The following is an 18,582-nucleotide window of genomic DNA, read 5'->3' as shown; positions in this document are numbered from 1 at the left end:
GCACTCTGGCCCCTTATGTATACTAAAAGCCCCCAAACAATTCAAAGCGTGAATGACTTTATTTTTATGATGAATTAAAAATGGTTGGTAACCACCCAGCACCTCACTGCCCGCAGGCTAGAGCTTTACTTATTTTGACAAAAATAAATGATAAGATGGATAAATTCAATTAGATAGTGTTTGTGGAAATTAAAACCTCCCAAATCCAAGTGTAAGATTATTTGATGACTCTCATGTTGTTGCGGTCGTTTCCACTCCTGCCCGGTAGGTGGCAGTGTGACGTCACTGCCGGCCGTCGCGAGGCCGCTCGGTGCTCTCTTGCCTCAGACTGATGATGTGTCGAGAAATCCAAATCGCTGTCACTTCCGCGTCGCCGCTGTGTGCAGTTGTGATTGGAAGTGGAGCTGTCTGAACTTCCCACAGAGTAATGGAAATTTAAGGGCTCTTGTTTGTTGCTTCCACCTTCTAAACAATCTCCTAAGCTTGTTTTTTCTTGCGTATCTTGAAAAGTCAGAGGACCGACAGCAAGACAAGAAGAAAGACAAAAGAAAGTAAGCTAGCTTTTTAGCTAGCCACTTGTGTGCTGGTCTGTCAGTGGCTGCAGGCTAACTTATGGAAAATGGATTTTCTCTGTGAAATATTTCAAGCCTTAGTCGCATTGGCAGCTCTTTGCTTAATTGTGGTAAGTAGTTATAATGCTTACTTATTACAGTGTTGGCAGAGAAGTGTTGTTAGTTGTTTTGGAAAATGTTTGATATCTGAAATGTGAAGCAAAAGCTGCTGCACCCACTGACAATGTCTGACAGTGTGGATCTCCTTCTCCGTCTGCTTTTTTCCCGTTTAAGAAGTCTTTGAGCAATATATTCAACCTGTAACTCCCCCTACATTGAATGTTGTTTCTTTCTGTGTATGAAACACTAAAATGCAGGTGTTTATCCTGAGCAATTTATGGCTTAAATGTTACAAATCAGCAGCAAAAGTTAAACGCTTATATGTTGCAAACAATTCTCAGAAGAGCTAAAATCCATTGTAAGTAACATAATGGCAAAAAAGACAAAAATTTGATCTAGATTGATTAGAAGAAAAACAAAATTAAAATAGATTCATTCCACCATATGATATGGAAATGCAAAAACAAGTAAAGAATAAATTTAGAAAACAAACTGTAAATACCATGTAACAAAAAGAAGATGTAGGACATTTAATCAAAGTATAACACAAGATAAAAACAAAGTTGATGAGACTTATTTCTGGCCGCCCTAGACAATGGTAACAACAGAGACTGTTCCTCTGCTATGTGACACAATATAGTTGAAGCTCTGAGATGCAGATTTAGTTATCATAGGTGTTACACATTATACAAATAGTATACGCTTTAAAATCTTAAATACTATCCCACTGCTCTCTTCATTTTTTTTTTTACACAAACTCTAAAGTGCCCACAGCAAGAGCAACAAGAGTGCAATTCTCATATTTCTTGCTTTTCAGGTGTTCATAATAGCACACATCACTGCTGGAATGGTGAACCTCACACGCCATGAGAAGGAGAAATACTACCTCACCCCAACAGGAGAAAAGGAGCTTTTCCCCAGCCTGCATGATCCCTATTCCAGGGAGCTCTCTGTGGTGATCCCGGCCTACAACGAGGAACTCAGAAGTGAGTGATGGGGATTTCCTGTCAGGAAACTCTTCTCAGTAACTGGTGCAGCATGTGATTTTTACATGTTGATGCCCTATCAACGTTCAGTTTTGCTTGACATTGACAGTATACATAAGGAATATTAAGGATAGAGTACATTACAAGTCTGTGTTTTAAGGACCTTCATTTGCATCTTCATTATTCCTCCAGCTAAAAATTAAAAAATGCACAGTTTACTGTGTTTTTATTGATAAATTGTGCACCAACAAGTGACTATAAAGCATTCAGTTACCATCCATGTAGTTGCAGATTAAATCCAATAATCTTGTTCTCTCAGGCTTCATTTCACTGCACACCTGCTGAAGGTAACTGATGCTAATACATGCATGGCTATATGTCATTACAGTGCCTGTGATGTTGGATGAAGCTATGGAGTACTTGGAAAACAGACAGGTAAGTCTTTAGCCTTGTTTAGACAAACTAAATCCTAATGATACGTTTATTGCTGATTGTTCAAAGGCACACAGTTTAAGAGGTCTTAAATAATCTAATCAATGATAGCATGAGGAGCAGTTTTATCATCCTCTTAAACTGGGTTCCAACAGATCCTTAAAAAGTCTTAAGAGGCCTTAAATTAATTCATTTAAAAATAAGGCCTTAATTTGCATTTAAATGTCTTATATCAATCTTTCAAAAGCCTTAAAAATGCCAAGACCATATATATATATAAGAATATTATGAATCATTATTTCAGATGTAACATTGTAAAATCTCAAAATAATGAGTAATATCTTGTTTTTGTATATGTTACCAAATGCCTCTTGCATGAACGCAGATCAGGATAGTTGGTTTTAACTTTTTCTGTCAACATTCGAAGCAGATAATCCGACATTTTATTTTGACATGTTACAATAGACATTTAAATGAAATTGTCCCTACCCCTAAATAATTTATGTTAGTTCATGTTTTTTTCTTGTAATTTTGTGTTATTGTAAAATTGGTCTTAAATCCAGAGTGGCATTAAAAACATCTTTAAAAGTTTTAAATCTAACTTGCCTTAAGCTGTAGGAACCCTGTTAAAAGCGAGGTTATCTCAGCTGAGAAAGCTCAAATGGCTGGATCAGTTATTCTCAAAGTAACCACTAGGTGGAAGCAATTAGCTTAAAAATGCCTGATGTGAAATAACCCTCATGTTGTTTCCTCACTGCAGAAACAGCATTCTTCTTTCACCTATGAGGTCATCGTGGTTGACGATGGCAGCAAAGACAAAACCACAGAGGTGATCATTTTAAGTCTTCGTTTGGAAAATATTTCACCAAGAGTTCTATTTTTGCTCCGCTCACTTCTGCATAACCAATCATGTCAAAGCGATACCAGAAGAGATTTTTATTTTCTGTTGTGCTGTGCTGTCAGGTTGCTTTGCGGTACAGTAGGAAGTATGGTGCTGACAAAGTTCGGGTCCTGACGCTGGTGGAGAACAGGGGGAAAGGAGGAGCTGTGCGGATGGTGAGACTGTAGATATGAAACTATGGTATTTCTGAGTGCGGCACAAAAGCAACAGTAAGGATTTGACTTTGTGTTGATTTTATAAGTGTTTTTTCTCTCTCTTACTTAAGGGAACTATGAGCTCCAGAGGGAAAGTCATTCTTATGGCAGACGCTGACGGAGCCACAAAGTTTTCTGACATTGAGAAAGTGGAGGCTGGACTTAATGACCTCAACCCTAAACTGGTGCGAACTCTATTCCGTCTGTTCCTTCTCACATGCATGTATCAAAAGAAGGTGGTTTGTCCTAATAATAAAGCCCATCTGTACATTTAGGAGAACATGGCCATTTCCTGTGGTTCCAGAGCTCACCTGGAGCAAGAATCAGTAGCTCAGGTAACTGTAGCCTCATCTGTTTTTGTAGTTTTTCTCAGACTGTGTCCATCTAACCTTTAAATAACCAGTGTTGTGTTTCCGCCATAGCGATCTGTGTTTCGTACATTCCTCATGTATGGCTTTCACTTCCTGGTGTGGTTCTTTTGTGTGAGAGGGATCAGAGACACACAGTGTGGCTTCAAGCTTTTCACACGTGAGGCAGCGCTCAAGACCTTCTCTTCTCTCCACGTAGAGCGATGGTAACGACTCGCACTCAACCATGGACACTTTACTTTGTTCAATGATGCAACAATAACCAGTGTTTCTCCGACGAAGGGCTGCCCCACTTACCAGCCCCCCCGCCCCACTGACCAATGAGAAATTATTGATTTCCTTTTGGGTTTTTTTTTTATAAAAGATATCTCTTTATAAAAAATGAGAAAAAAAAATCAAGTTGAAATAATGTCCCATTATCATGTATACTTTAAGTATTGTGTTTATGAACATTGTAGTGTAATTTCCACTTTATCCTTTCTTAGTTTATCTTTCAAAAGACTGCATTATTCACTTAAGTTTTAGCACGCAAAGATGCAGCACGACACACTTTATTTAAGTTCTTTCGAAGAGATGAACACCGTTAACCTGATGGCTTAGGCGATGCAGAGACATCAGACGCTGCCTCAGAACTACCTGCAAAGCGCATCAGCTGACTGATAAGTCTGCAGTCAAGTCCACCGTCACTCACATCTCAAAAGTGAAACCAGCTGCAGCTAAAGTTGGAGTACACCTGTTTTCTGACCTTAAACAAATTGGAACAGACCAGAATACACATGACTGTGTCAGCATTTCAGAATCAAGTGTCAACATAGATAATAAACAAAATACTTTTATGGAAATTAGATTGATTTATTTTTTTATTATTTACCTTATGAATAGGAAATCCCACTAAATTGTCAGGCAAATGTATTATTTGATTTGCTGTGAGAAAAAAATCAATCCTGACACTGATCTCTAGCTACATACAGGCTCTAAATCAAGCATTTATATCAATGTGGAGAAGTGTCAATATTGAAGTACCACATTTGTGCCTTGAAAAAGCTACGTTTCTCAAAAGCTGAGGTTTAACATTCGTAAAATCAGCTATGTTTGTTCCGAGCAAACACCAGCAAACTTCAGACAACCTTTTTTTAATGTTATGTAGTTAAGACTTAAGAATGTCAGCAATTGACTCGAAATTTACCGTCTTTTTAGCTATTACTCAATTAAAATATGGACCATGTACCCTATCTATCCACGTCAAACACTTGTATGGGTGTGTAGGGGCTATAATACTGTCTGATAAAGGTTGCTGTGACTAGCAAGGCTATGCATTGTTTAAAAAGTGAATTGTAATGCAACTTTTGAACATCTGTCGTGCACTTTTATCCCTCTTCTCGCAGGGCTTTTGATGTGGAGCTCCTGTATATTGCCCAGTGTTTTAAAATCCCAATAGCAGAAGTGGCGGTCAACTGGACTGAAATAGAAGGTAGGATTTTCATGGAACATGTGGACATGTGTCCTCCCATCATGCATTCTACTGTTGTTCTATAAATATCTCTGCTGGATGCTTGTGTATGTCTGTGACGAGCTGATTTTGCATATCTTCTAGTATTTCCTCACTTTTCTGAACATTTTTTTTTAATGGTTGCACATTCTCTTTGAATTTTGTTCTCTTTTGTTTTGTTCATCTGTTTTTGATTGACATTAAAAATGTGAGTATTTCTTTCCCATCAATGCTTCACTCAGTTTCTAAAACACATTTTCCTGCTTGGTACTATTTGATGTGTCTTCTGGTGGAATATTTCATGGCCTATCGGCAGTCAGTGTCAGCACACTGGCATATTTCCTGTCAAAGTATGATTTCAGAATGAAGTGTTTGTGTGTTTGCTCTTCTAGGGTCCAAGCTGGTCCCATTTTGGAGCTGGCTGCAGATGGGACGAGACCTGATTTTCATTCGCCTGCGTTACCTCACCGGAGCCTGGAAGCTGCAGTCACCAGAAAAGACTGACTAGCTAATCAAGACAAGCTCTGGTGTCCTAGAGACAGCCTATGATAGGGCCATCGAGCCTTTGGATGAGGTGGGATTAATAACTGTGTCCATCATTCACTGTAATAAACAGCAAAGTACAATATATCACATCCGTGTCCTCTTCAGGCATCACTGGATGTGACTTAGTGACACAGTTGCGAGTTCTTCTTGGTTCTGCCTTTAATTTTTTTTATTTGGATTTTGGCTTGTGATGGCCGCCGTTACACGCACATTTCTGTCGCCACGGCTTACAGAATGTCTGTATGACTGATGTACTAAGTTACTTTATGTTTTATTTTGTGGCCAATCAGCTGTAAGAGAGAGACTCGTAGTGAAATACGGAGGATCTGATGATCTGTGTGTCATGATTCGGACAGGTAGAATGAATATTACTCTGAGATTTTCAAAAAGGGAGGGGTTGTATTTTTTAGGAATCATGGCTGTGGATTGATGGGTTGGATGACTTGAACCAAAATAAAAATGTCATTGATTTATGATTTGCTAATCATTTTTAACCTACTAAAGACAGTGGCAACAATTAGTCGATTTTTTTAATTGGTCAACACAAGGTGAAAGATATATTATACAGGATTTAAAATAAAAAGGCAATGTACATACTGAAGTAATTACTCTGTCATCACTTATGACCCGCTAGAAGTGTGTGGCAGTGAATTTTCTGCAGAAACTCAGCCCTCTGTCTGTATATTAGTATTTTCTTCTCATTTTCGGTGTTCAGGATGTTTACGGCATGACCAGGTTGCCAGACCACCAGCAGCAGGCATCCAAGAGGCAAAGCACTGAAAATAAACCCAAAACAAAACACAAATATAGCCATGCAAAACACCAAACGAGTGAATCTGAGGTTTACTTTTACGAGTAAGCGTGTTAATCTGTAACCAACAATCCTGCATCGTATACCTTTATGTTGTAACTGTTATGAATAATTTGTTATTAATTTAATTTGCAAAAATGCCAAACATTTGATGATTTCAGTTTCTCAAATGCTAGAATTTGCTGTTTTCTTTGATCCTACGTAAATTAATATTTGGTTGCTTTCCACTGTTGATCAGATAAAACAAGACATTTAATGTTGTCACCATGATCAACAAACATTACAGGCTCACGACTTACAATGTAAAAGGAAACTTCACCAAACAGAACTTAGAAAGTGCTCAACAAGACGAACAAAGACACAGAATTAATAAAGACAGCAAATATGTAAAAAGAATGTGGTAAAGTGCACAAAGCATGGAATACAATTATATATATTTTTTTTTTATTTTTCTAGTGCACAAATTTGACTTTTCTGACACTTTGTGGAGAGAGTCTAGGAGCAAGCCATCTATAGCAAAATTGCTGGGCTCAGAGAACAACTCAGGAACATTCAATATTCTTACGAGAAATCTGCAGGATCTGACTTCATTCGTGGTTTATTTAATTTTGTATGAAATTAGATTTAACAGCTAAAATCCTCATATGAATAAGCTTGGATTTGCTATATGAAATATTATGGGAGTTGGGAGGTTGCGTTATCATGACTTTGCCCCTTCTTTGACATGAAAGAGTGGGAAACAAGGGATTACATTATTCATCTCACTTAAGTCATCCCTTTGCCTGTCTCCTTAACCTCATGTGGACATCTTCTTGGAGACTGTCCAGCAAGCGTTTTTGCGGTCAGAGTATATGAAGTTCTTCACAGTGCTGTTTTCTTATGCAAGCCTGAGGTCTGGGCTTTGTGCTGATGCGGATGTCTCTAGGGCCTCCCGGAGCCCCAGGGAGCGCATCCTGTTTTTGCCATGCCTGTCTGTCTGCCTGTCCTCTGCCACCAGACAAGACTCAGAGAGCCAATGAATCATAATCTGGCTGCTCTTTTCCAGCTTCCTGCCTCAGGAGTCGGCTCTTCAGTGAAGAGGTGATGAGTAAAAGATTTACAAGAGGAGGGAATTTCATTGATCTCTCTCTGCTAAAATAGATACCTGTCAGTTGTAGGGATAGAAACTCTCAGAGCACATGGATTGCCCTTTTGGTCATTTTTAGAGTCTGGTCAAACTATTTTCCCCGCGGCTCCCCTTCAGGTCCCCGAACCAGACATTGGAAATCATTGATTAGTGATAGACCACCTATTTGTGTACACCGGCAGTTTGATGATGCACCTGGTGGTGGTTGGAGACAAAAATCATAATGTTTTTGACAGGATCCCCAGAGTGCTTTCACTTGGTGTTGGGAGTATTGTTACGGTCCGCAGCAGTTGCTGTAAACTGAAAATGTCAAACTTGTAGACTCACTGTCGCCAGCCGGGCTTGCGTCATTAACTGGACTAGTCACGGCACTCCCAATAAAGGATCGTATCCATCCGCAATGAGAGAGACCTCTGTGTGGCTCCCGACAATAGATAACGGGGGGAAAATCGATTTAAAGGAGAGCGATGCTTGATTTCTCAGCACGATTGAATACGCTTTGCAGGACGGCGGACCGTCCCTCCTTTTACAACAGGTGCCGCCACTGTGCATGTGCGCGCGTGCACGTGAAAGTAATTGCCGAAATACGGTACTGTGCAAAAGTCCATGCTCACCTTAACCTTTGTTATTTTAGCAAGGTTATAATGATCATACGTACTTATTTCTTAGTAGTCTCTTTACTAAAATACGACCAAAACACATAGGATATGTGTATACAGCATTACAAACGCAAATATTTCAGAATAAAACAACTTCAACAGACAAAAGTTGAAAGTATTAAGAGTGACTTCCCTTTTCACTTTGAATGTCTTGAACTCTCTTGGGCAGACAATATGAGTCTTATGGTGTATTTACACCAGGCTGCATTTAAGACATCTCCAAAGGTCAATGTTGATTGTTCAGCTACCTTTAGTTAAGATTGTCTGATACTATTTTTCATTCTAAATATTGATTTCATTCTGAAGAAATATATATATAACAAGAAATGTACGATGGCCTAGGACTTTTGCACAGTACTGTTGTTTTATCATGTTTTTAATTCTAAATTTTATGTCCAAGTTGCAATAGCTACATAACTTTACAAACTCATAAACGTTAGATAACTTCATTTCAGGCTCCAGCCTCTATAATCGACACACCATTGGCAAATAGATTCAGCCTGCGCTAAAGGCAAACTTATCAAAGTCACTTCCATCTTAATTTCACTGGGTTCTGCCACTTTACTGTCTGGTATGAGCAAACAAATCACAAAATATTTTTTTATTAAACGGCTATCAAAAAACAACAATAAATATTAAATGTTTTGATTGATATAAACACACTGCGGTTACATTATAAGACAAGGACTGCACTGCATCTGTTCTGTAAGGATGTGTATCCATTCATTACAACATACTATAAAGAGGAACAGGTGTGATTGTTTTTCCTCTTGGCCGCAGGTAGTTAGAGCCAACTGCTGTATGTCGGAGACTGGTCAGGCTCAGGTGGGACGCACACGTACGCGCGCGCCCACATGCATGCAGCTGCGGGGCCTGAATGAAATCCCTGAAATCCTGGGAAAGTTCCAGGAGGGGGAAGGCGGAGGGATTTTGCATGCAGGCGCTGCGGTTCCAGCCAGGCTGACGCCGCCGAGGCTGTGTGGCGCTCGGCTGGGGCTGCTGGAGGAGCGGAGGCTCCGGGCTCTACAAACCTGCGTCAACACCACCGCAGACTGCCAGGGCCATGCCGGAAGAGACTGGGACTGTACCTTCACAATATGAGTGGGGTGGCTCGGAAGAGCCTGGAGCCTGCTACTGAAAAAAAATTGGAAGTGGTGAGTTATGTATTAATGAATTGCTACATAAAATATCGCATTATGATCGTGGAATTTGCATGTAGAACTGAGTAGTGTTGGATATACATTCATTTAATAAATGTATATATTAATTTATATTGTTAGGTTTATTTTATGTTTTTGTTGTTTTGTTCATAATTGTATGTTCTGGTGCGTCTTTGCTGCTTTAAAGGCAGATGAAATAAATATTTAAAAGCTATTTTTAAACGTTACTATAATTTTATATTTCCGTTTTAAATGAATAATGCCATTTATATCTATATTATTGCCATTTATATCTATACCATTTTTGTGCTACACAAAAATATAATTTATTATATATAAAAAATCGTGCACCTTTTCATGAAGCTAAGTTTCGTAAAACCTGTCAAAAAGCTAAGTAAAACCATAGCTCAGTACAACCACAATTTAATTTATAGCCGGCACACATCACCATTATTATCATTACTTTTGTTGTTGTTGTTGTTGTTGTTATTGTTATTAACAATGTACTAATTTATGTATCTCATTTGCTTTCGACCTATAGGCTGTGTTACCAGACTTATTTTTGCTGTCAATATTTATGACATCTTGCAACACACATATTTAGTCAACAACGCTTTTATTTTGAAACGTCTAAGTAGATGCAATTTGTAGCCTATTGAGGCTTACTTGACACTTCAACGTGAACACACACACACACACACACACACACAAACACACACCTTCGTTGCTCCAGTGTGCTGGCTCGACCCTACTACATACAGACAGGGAAGTCTCCACACGCACAAGACTGTCTGCGGCGCACTTGTTATCACAACAGAGGTGAGTAAATAACACATTATATATTTCCAAAAATCACAATTTGTTTTTTATGTCTTATAGAGTGGTTGTGTATCTGTTGACAAGTTGATTTTAGGAAGCTTATTGCTAAATACTCGTAATACTTGCTCACGGGTACTGGCATGCAACTTTTTGCGAACTCAGTGTTTCTGTTATCTGCATATATTTACATGGCTGCTTTTAGACAAATACAATGTTATAGTATAGTATAGATCAGTAATTAGAAAGTATACTATTAGCACAAATGTAAGTCTGTTGAAAAACACGAGTTCTTTTTGATTCAGTGTACTTGACTGTCTGATTAAACCTAACAACACAGTGACATGTTATCAAACTATTTTGGATGCCAGTTTCTCGTCACACATTGTAGCCTCAACTGTCAAGGTGTGCGTTCAGAGATTAGGGCAGATCTGGATTTTGTTGGGGCAAAACGACTCGCTGCAGTCGTAGTAAAAGGAAGCTGGCGTGTTTACATTTTGGGAAGGGGTGTCCTGATGATAAAGCATTAGGTAATTAGCCTATCTGAGCCTGCAGACTGGGTGACGCCAGCCTCCATAAAGCAGCAGCGGCAGACTGATGCCGCATTGAGCTGGTGCGCTTTTGCTGTCATTGTAAACCCCAGCTGTCTTGTTTGTCTGCGGGAAACCAGTGGTGGTCACATGATCATAGGACAGAATGTAGGTATGCTGATTCACACTACTTATTACCTGTATGTATTTTTAGATGCATCTTTGGTGGAGAGCCACAAAGTCTTAAATTTAAGTAGAAAATACAATGTGGTTCTGTTGTGTATTTTATAATAGTTTGACAAAGCTTAAAGCGCCTCCAGTTTACCTTCATAAACTCTTTGTCTGCCTAGAGGGTTTTCTTCTTATATGCATTAGATACATAAACAAACAAGTGAGCTTTAAGAGCAGAATGAGCAAACAAGCAGCTATAATCTGAAAATGCACAATGTATTTACATTACTACAAAAACTTTAGGTCAAACAAACTTACTACTCATGATACTCATGATGTTTTATCCTGCTAAAAGAGACAAAACATGTGGATCACCATAATTAACTTACTATTGTGTCCCAGACATACTTTACTGTATGAATATTTGGGAAAAGTTTAAGTGGTTTATTGTAAGTTGGTGCTTCTGGAGTGATGCGCACTGAGAAATTTGTGATGGATTGGAGCTCAAGTAGGTTACCTTAACAAAGTGGAATAGGCTAAATCCTTCTATATTTTATATCACCTAGGTTTTACATGGTCAGAGACAAACACAAAAACAGGGAGCGCTCTCTCTCTCTCTTTCTGTGTCTGCCTCCCTCCCTCCCTCTCTCTCCCCCTCCTGTCCTGTGATGTGTTCTGGCCAGACAGTATGGCTCCTGGGCGTCAGTGGCATGATCATAGAAACAGAGGCCAGAAAGGACATTCCTCATTGTTGGTGAATCTAGAAATGAGCCTGGCCATCTCGCTCTGCTCTTTCTGAGACTGTTTTTGGTACATGTTTCATTTTCTCCACAGAGAATAAAAGCCTTGCTGTGCAGCTTGTGAGAGACTGGTTTGATGCAGGCATGGTCTCTGCTGATACAGCCTCCTTATCATGGAAATCCATCTCTAATGCCCACATTGTTAGATACGAGTAGATTTTGCTCATGTGGTGTTCAGTCTTTGGTTTCACTCTGTTGGCTGTCATTACTCCAGCTTATCACCTCAGTGACTTTGGCTTAATTCTCCTCATAATTGACTCCTAAGGTCTCTTTTCTACCTAACCACTGTAGTCTTTCTCCAGCTGTGCATCTGTTTCAACTAAATTATCCGTTAATACTATTTCTCTCTTCTCTTGCCAGATGATTGAAACTTGACCGGGATTTCTGACTGTGTGAGGAACAACCATCCCTACAGGAGGCTTCCAATCCAGCGCTGACGGATCCCTTCTGTGCCAACACAGAGAGGGGATTTAGAGTCTGTGCTGCACTGGGGAAGTTCAGCTCCTCCACCAGCAGTGCTCAGAAGTAACAGCGGAATACAAAAAGCAGCCTCTGTTTACACAGACTCATCACGCTACCGCTTTTATCCTCACTCCTGACCTGGCTTCTCATCAATTGTCTCCTGTCCTCAAGGGAAGTTTTATCCCTTAACGACATCTATCACGTCATCTCGCCTCCCCGTTTATTCATCTCATAATGAACTCCTCTGCATCCATTACGTCCCTATTCTCCTTCACCAGCCCGGCGGTGAAGCGCCTGCTTGGCTGGAAACAAGGGGATGAGGAGGAGAAGTGGGCAGAAAAGGCTGTGGATTCTCTAGTGAAGAAACTGAAAAAGAAGAAGGGGGCGATGGAGGAGCTGGAGAGAGCCCTCAGCTGCCCTGGGCAGCCCAGTGAGTAGCAAACATTCACTAGAAGTCTAGTACAGTGGCTCCCAAAGTGGAGGTCCCCCAAGGGGAGAGTCACAAGATAAATGTGAGGGGTCTAAAGATGAGTCACAGGATAGGAACAAAGACAAAACATGCTTTGCCATATTAATGTCTAATGTTTTGCTTGTTTCTGGTGAAAGAAGTACTGCTTTTACCTCTCTGAGCCTCTAAAATGTTTTTAAATGAAACAGTTGGAGAGGGAAAAAAATACTTGCAACTCACTGACATTATGCAAGTGAGAAGTTGACACAAGTAATGGGTTAAAAGGTTGGCATCACTGGTCTAGTCAGTAAAGAAGATGTTTATACCTGTGAAATCACAATTAGAAAGGCACAATAGTATCAGTACGTCATTGGTATCGGCAGATATTGAATATATATATATATTTATTATTGACCAAGTGAACATGGACAAAAAAATTAAGCCAAAGTTGGAAGCATTTTTCTTACTTTGCACAATGAATGACTATTACATACGTTGAAAAGCATTGTTTTTTAAGTGTGCAGGTGGATAATCACGATCAGAATATGCATAATATGATGTTAATTCCACTACAAAAGAGACGTATTGATCACTTGAATTAGGTGGTAGGGGAAAAGCGGATATATCAATAGCTGCCAAATGAGTAGTTACATATTGGTATATTGGATATAAGCAAAAAAAATCCAATATCGTGCATCCCTTGTCACAAAGGGCTCTTGCACAAGATGACTATTTTTAACTGCTCTGGAAAAAATCTTATTACTAAAAGCCTGAAATGTGAAATTATACTAGTCTGGTAATCATTTAAATCTCATGTAGAGTAACTTACACTACAACAGCATCAGGCTAAGTGAAGACAAAAATTTGGTACAAGCAGATCATCCCAGTAATTAGCTGAACATATACACAGTAGTAAATACAGTAAAGTGCTGCAGTTTCTATTGGACTTTGACGCTTCCAATTACCTTCTTTCACCTTGCAGACTAATATTTTAAGCACTCTAGAGGTAGTAACTGTATAAGAAATACTTTTCATGCTCTATAAAATACAAGACAAAGCTAATTTCTGTCTTATCGTTATGACAACAAATGTGTCTCATCATGATTATGCCTCCAAACAACAGAACAGAAGTTTAAACTCACTCACAATCTCTCTTGTTTAATTTCAACACTTCAGGCAAGTGCGTGACAATTCCACGGTCGCTGGACGGCAGGTTGCAGGTGTCCCACAGGAAGGGACTGCCCCATGTCATCTACTGCAGGGTGTGGCGCTGGCCTGATCTACAGTCCCACCACGAGCTCAAGGCCCTGGAGTGCTGCGAGTTCCCCTTTGGCTCCAAGCAGAAGGACATCTGTGTCAACCCGTACCACTACAGGCGCGTGGAGACTCCAGGTACTCGCATTAGCTCCAGAACATCTCCCAAACTTGCTGTAACAAATGAGGTTATTGTTGAATTTTAATATCATAAGAGCAAAGCTATTGTGGATTCCAAAACAGAAATGGGACATTTGATCTAATACAGTGTTCCCAAGCCAAAAGGTTTTGCAGTAATATGATCTTTCATAACAGCATTTGGCTCTTGTTCTGGGTCCCTCTTTGTCTCTGCTCCCTCCCTCTCTACCTTTTTCTTTTCCTTTCTCTCGTCTCCTCTCAGTGCTGCCGCCAGTTCTGGTCCCTCGCCATAGCGAGTTCAACCCTCAACACAGTTTACTGGCAAAGTTCAGGAACGCCTCACTGCACAATGAGCCTCTGATGCCCCAGAACGCCACCTACCCCGACTCCTTTCCTGCGCTGCCCTGCTCCTCCTTCTCCTCTTCCCCCTCATCCTCCCTCGCCCAATCTCCCACCTCACAGAGCTACCCCAACTCCCCCAACAGCTCTGCAGAGCCTGGGAGCCCGTATCACATCACAGGTAGGAATCTAAACACGCAAGTTGATGCGTTGCAGTCAATGTGAAAGAACAGGGAAACACCTCATCACGTAAGCAGGTTTATGACTTTATTCATGACCTCAATTCTCTGATGAGTGCACATCAATTACTTTACTTGATAACCCTCTTCCTGTGATTTATTTCAGCTGAGACTCCACCACCTCCGTACAGCATGATGGAGACAAGCCCTCAAGAGGATGTAAAGCCCAGCAACTCCACAGAAACCATTAAACTCACATTTTCAGCACCGCACAGAGGTAACTGTAGTTCACACAAGAGAAAATGCATGTAATATAAGCAGTATTTGTACACATTTAGAAATAAGCAACAAGATAAGTGTCTATGGAGGGTAGGGCTGGGTATTGTTTAAAAAGTTACAATACCCATCCCCTTAAAGTGATACTGATACCAATCGAGATAAATCAATTGATACCTAAAATATAAATGGAATGGCATGTAGCATGGTCTTACTTTTAAACGTTTTGGTGGAAAATCGGCACGCTGAACTGCCAACTTTGTCGAAACACTGTGCTTGACTTCACATTACCACAGATGGTGTGGGTTGTAGCTGCTGCTGCTGCAGGAGTGTGAGTTCTGTTCCAGGGACAGAATGCGCCCATACACAGCTTACTGTTAGCAACACACAGCTAACATTATTAACATGTTTAATGACAAGTTAAGCTGTTTCAGTGTTGGTGTGTTTGTCAGACTTGTTAAGTGGCCCTGTGTCAGATATTAGCCACTGCTGCTGTGTTAGCCCGTGCTAACCGCGCATATGTTGAACTGACCATTGGCTGGTGCCAGGAGGAGAGGAACTCCTGTGATGGCAGCAACAGAAAATTTGCTGATCTGGCATGAATTTGGGACAGCCCAGGATCACATCCTCAGTGCTAAAAGGATCAAATCCAGGTATCTTTGACTCACGAAGTTTCGATACTTGTTATTGGGTTAATCAGAGGATACCTTAAAGGTATTGAGTACCCAGCCCTAATGGATAGAAACTTTGTCATACTCTTTATACTGAGGCACTGTTTGTATTTTTACCACTGCAGGAAATGTTGAAAATGTTAGTATCAGTGTGATAAAGTATTTACACACAGTATTTTTATCCTTAATGCCCACCTATACGTCAACCCATACTTGTGTACCTGTTTAGATTTACGGCCCGTATGTTACGAGGAACCGGAGTACTGGTGTTCAGTAGCTTACTATGAGCTCAACAACCGGGTGGGGGAAACTTTCCACGCGTCGTCCCGCAGCGTCTTGGTGGATGGCTTCACAGACCCATCCAACAACAAGAACCGCTTCTGCCTTGGCCTGCTATCCAACGTCAACCGCAACTCCACCATTGAACACACACGCAGGCACATAGGCAAAGGTAGGCTGGATAACTCATGCAGGTAATTCATAACAGAACACACACTTTTGAATAATTTCTTAATGGACTGTACAAAGGGTTTTTAAATTTTTTTTAAGATGCCCACTGAGTACATGTGCCTTTTGTAAGCAATCACATCACATCACTTGTGTTCTGGCCTTCAGGCCAAATGTTTTAAGGGTGTTTTTTTTGTCTGTTGGGAAAAGAGTTGAGAAAGCCGTCCATTGTTGGACAGACATCAAGCCTCTGTGGTCTACAGTAAACTGTGCCCTCTGTGGTTTAAATGACAGTGGCAACACAAAGGGTTGAGGGAAGTTGGTCCCCAACTCACAGACACCACCAACACTACCCAGACATTCCTTATTTACAAGCAAAGATGCCCATGTGGTTTTCCTCTGGCAGAATATGAAAGAAATACGGCGTTTTCAGTTTGTATACAATGAAGTCATTGAATATGTACATTTTTGATTACATGTTTTCTTGGATCAAAACTTTTTTTGTGCTCTTTTGACATATGGTGACAGTTTAAGTGTTTGCACCACAGTAAAAGGACTTTTTTTCTTTTGCAGAGTTCTACACATTACAATTGTAATACAGACTTTATTTGTTTTTCTCCTTCCTTCCTCTCAGGTTTACACCTGTACTATGTGGGTGGTGAGGTGTACGCGGAGTGTCTGAGCGACAGCAGTATCTTTGTCCAGAGCCGCAACTGTAATTTCCAACATGGTTTCCACGCTACCACAGTGTGCAAGATCCCCAGCGGCTGCAGCCTCAAGATCTTCAACAATCAGCTGTTTGCCCAGCTCCTAGCCCAGTCTGTTAACCATGGCTTTGAGGTCGTCTATGAACTGACTAAGATGTGTACCATCCGAATGAGCTTTGTTAAGGTATAAAGCTTCTAGTCCAACTGGAAAGAGGCCAAAATGCCACAGAAATATAGATAGTGATCAATTTTTTTAAGGCCTAAATATGCTCAAAAACTCATGAAACTTACCATGAAACGTACCATGTCTGGCCTGGCAAAAGGGGCGTGGCAAAATGACTCCACAGCGCCACCGAATGTGTAGCCACAATGGCCAGTTTACCTACAATTACGAAATTCGGCACACTTATGCGTCATGCCCAGACGCACAAAAAGCCTCTGGACCCACCCCATAAACCCAACAGGAAGTCGGCCATATTGAATTTTGTGCTCATTTTTGATGATTTCCAGCCTCCTATTTTTGCAAACTTGTCCTTTAGGATTAATCCAGTCGACCAAGTGTCCAATCTTAATCCAGTGGTGATGAAAAGTTATCAAAAGACAGCGCAGAACTTTTACAGTTTTTCTGCGGTGTGGCGTAAAATTTTAATGTTTTGCTATAAAACAATAAATTGTTGTAACTTTAGTGTACATTGTCCAATCTGCCTGAAACTTCATAGGTTTAAAATAGATCCCACTATGAACACATCTGTATGACAATATTCACTATCTGGAATAGTGCCACCTACTGGCAACAGGAAGTAAGCCTTGCAGGACAGTTGTGTTTTATTGACATTTTCATGATTTGGTCTACAAATGATGTGGAATTTATGTGCCCTCCAGTGCCATCTAGTGGGTGCTGGAAGTATTACATCATGTGAAATATCTAACTCCAGGATCCAAACTTTCTGTGTGCATTATCTGACTTATATCTGACTAATAGAAATAACAACCACTTTAGTTGGAGTTCACGAGTACCCCGACATAAGTGGCGGTGTGAGGGCCCTTTCATTGCTCCTTGCAGAATGTCGAAAATGTGCATCATAGCAGGAGGTTTGGCTCAGTGGGTAAATCAGGTGGTTAATGTGCCTGGGGTTGGTGGTTCAACTCTTATCTGGGACAGGTGACTTTTGAAGACTGCTGTCCAAAGCACAGTTAAAGGGAATGTCGAAAACATGCAAAGTGCCCAGGGGTTTGGCTCAGTGGGTAAATCAGGCGTTTAATGTTCCTGAGGTTGGTGGTTCAAGTCTTATCTGGGACAGGTGAGTTTTAAAGTTGGGTTGAGAGACAGGAAGGACAGTCAAGAGACAGGAAGTTGGGGAAAAGGCAAGTAGTTAGGTTAAGAGACAGGGAAGTCGGTCAAGTTACAGCTAGTTGACTTGTGAGACAGGAAGGACAGTCAAGAGACAAGAAGTTGAGGTGAGAAACAGGAAGCTGAGTGAAGGCAGAGGATGAGAGTATAAGAGGTTAAAAATAGGAATCAGAACAGGGTCACAAAGTAGAAAGTAAGTGACTGGAATAGTCAAGAAAGAGACAGTGTAGTAAGGTAGGAAAGTCAGGAACATAGGAAGATGCAGTGTAGTGCGAGTCTGAAAAGATGAAATATAGCAGTCGAGTTTTTGACAGATGTCACTGCTGATACCGAATTTTCTGTTTCAACACCACATGACCCTTATATCAGCAGAGCAGACAAATATCAGCTGATATGTTATTTATGCCATAAAATATAATTTCACTGTAGCTTCATACAGTTTAGACACTGACTATGATATTGCAGAATAAATTAAGGCACTTAAAGTTGAGTGATATTGTTTTGGGTGTTAAACCAGGTGAAGTTGTCCCGAAACAGCTAAAACCAGTATCGGCAGATGCGTCTGTCAAAATCAAGGAATATCTGTCTGACTCATTTATCAGTCGAGTTTTTGACAGACGTCACTGCCGATACTGAATTTTCCATTTCAA

At 40.4% G+C, this 18,582-nt stretch overlaps 2 protein-coding genes across 3 annotated transcripts; both read left to right on the top strand.

Annotated features, from left to right (window-relative positions):
- Positions 1–375: 375 nt before the first annotated feature.
- Positions 376–6,058, top strand: alg5 (ALG5 dolichyl-phosphate beta-glucosyltransferase). The gene is made up of 10 exons (XM_042499278.1): positions 376–682; positions 1,489–1,657; positions 2,046–2,092; positions 2,850–2,918; positions 3,053–3,145; positions 3,256–3,369; positions 3,460–3,519; positions 3,607–3,758; positions 4,938–5,023; positions 5,434–6,058. The coding sequence occupies exons 1-10, from the start codon at positions 620–622 to the stop codon at positions 5,547–5,549; spliced, it is 969 nt and encodes a 322-aa protein (XP_042355212.1). The 5' UTR covers positions 376–619; the 3' UTR covers positions 5,550–6,058.
- Positions 6,059–9,884: 3,826 nt separating this feature from the next.
- Positions 9,885–16,834, top strand: smad9 (SMAD family member 9). 2 transcript variants are annotated; one of them, XM_042498937.1, is made up of 7 exons: positions 9,885–10,162; positions 12,021–12,552; positions 13,747–13,962; positions 14,225–14,482; positions 14,647–14,757; positions 15,657–15,878; positions 16,509–16,834. In XM_042498937.1, exons 2-7 carry the CDS (start codon positions 12,357–12,359, stop codon positions 16,769–16,771), a joined length of 1,266 nt encoding a protein of 421 aa, XP_042354871.1. In that variant the 5' UTR covers positions 9,885–10,162; positions 12,021–12,356; the 3' UTR covers positions 16,772–16,834. The 2 variants fall into 2 exon arrangements, with proteins under 2 accessions (XP_042354871.1, XP_042354872.1); XM_042498938.1 differs by lacking the exon at positions 9,885–10,162 and adding an exon at positions 11,576–11,670.
- Positions 16,835–18,582: the final 1,748 nt, after the last annotated feature.

This window comes from Plectropomus leopardus, chromosome 13 (assembly GCF_008729295.1).
Source record: "Plectropomus leopardus isolate mb chromosome 13, YSFRI_Pleo_2.0, whole genome shotgun sequence".
NCBI lineage: Eukaryota > Metazoa > Chordata > Actinopteri > Perciformes > Serranidae > Plectropomus > Plectropomus leopardus.
This window is presented reverse-complemented; position numbering and strand designations above follow the sequence as displayed.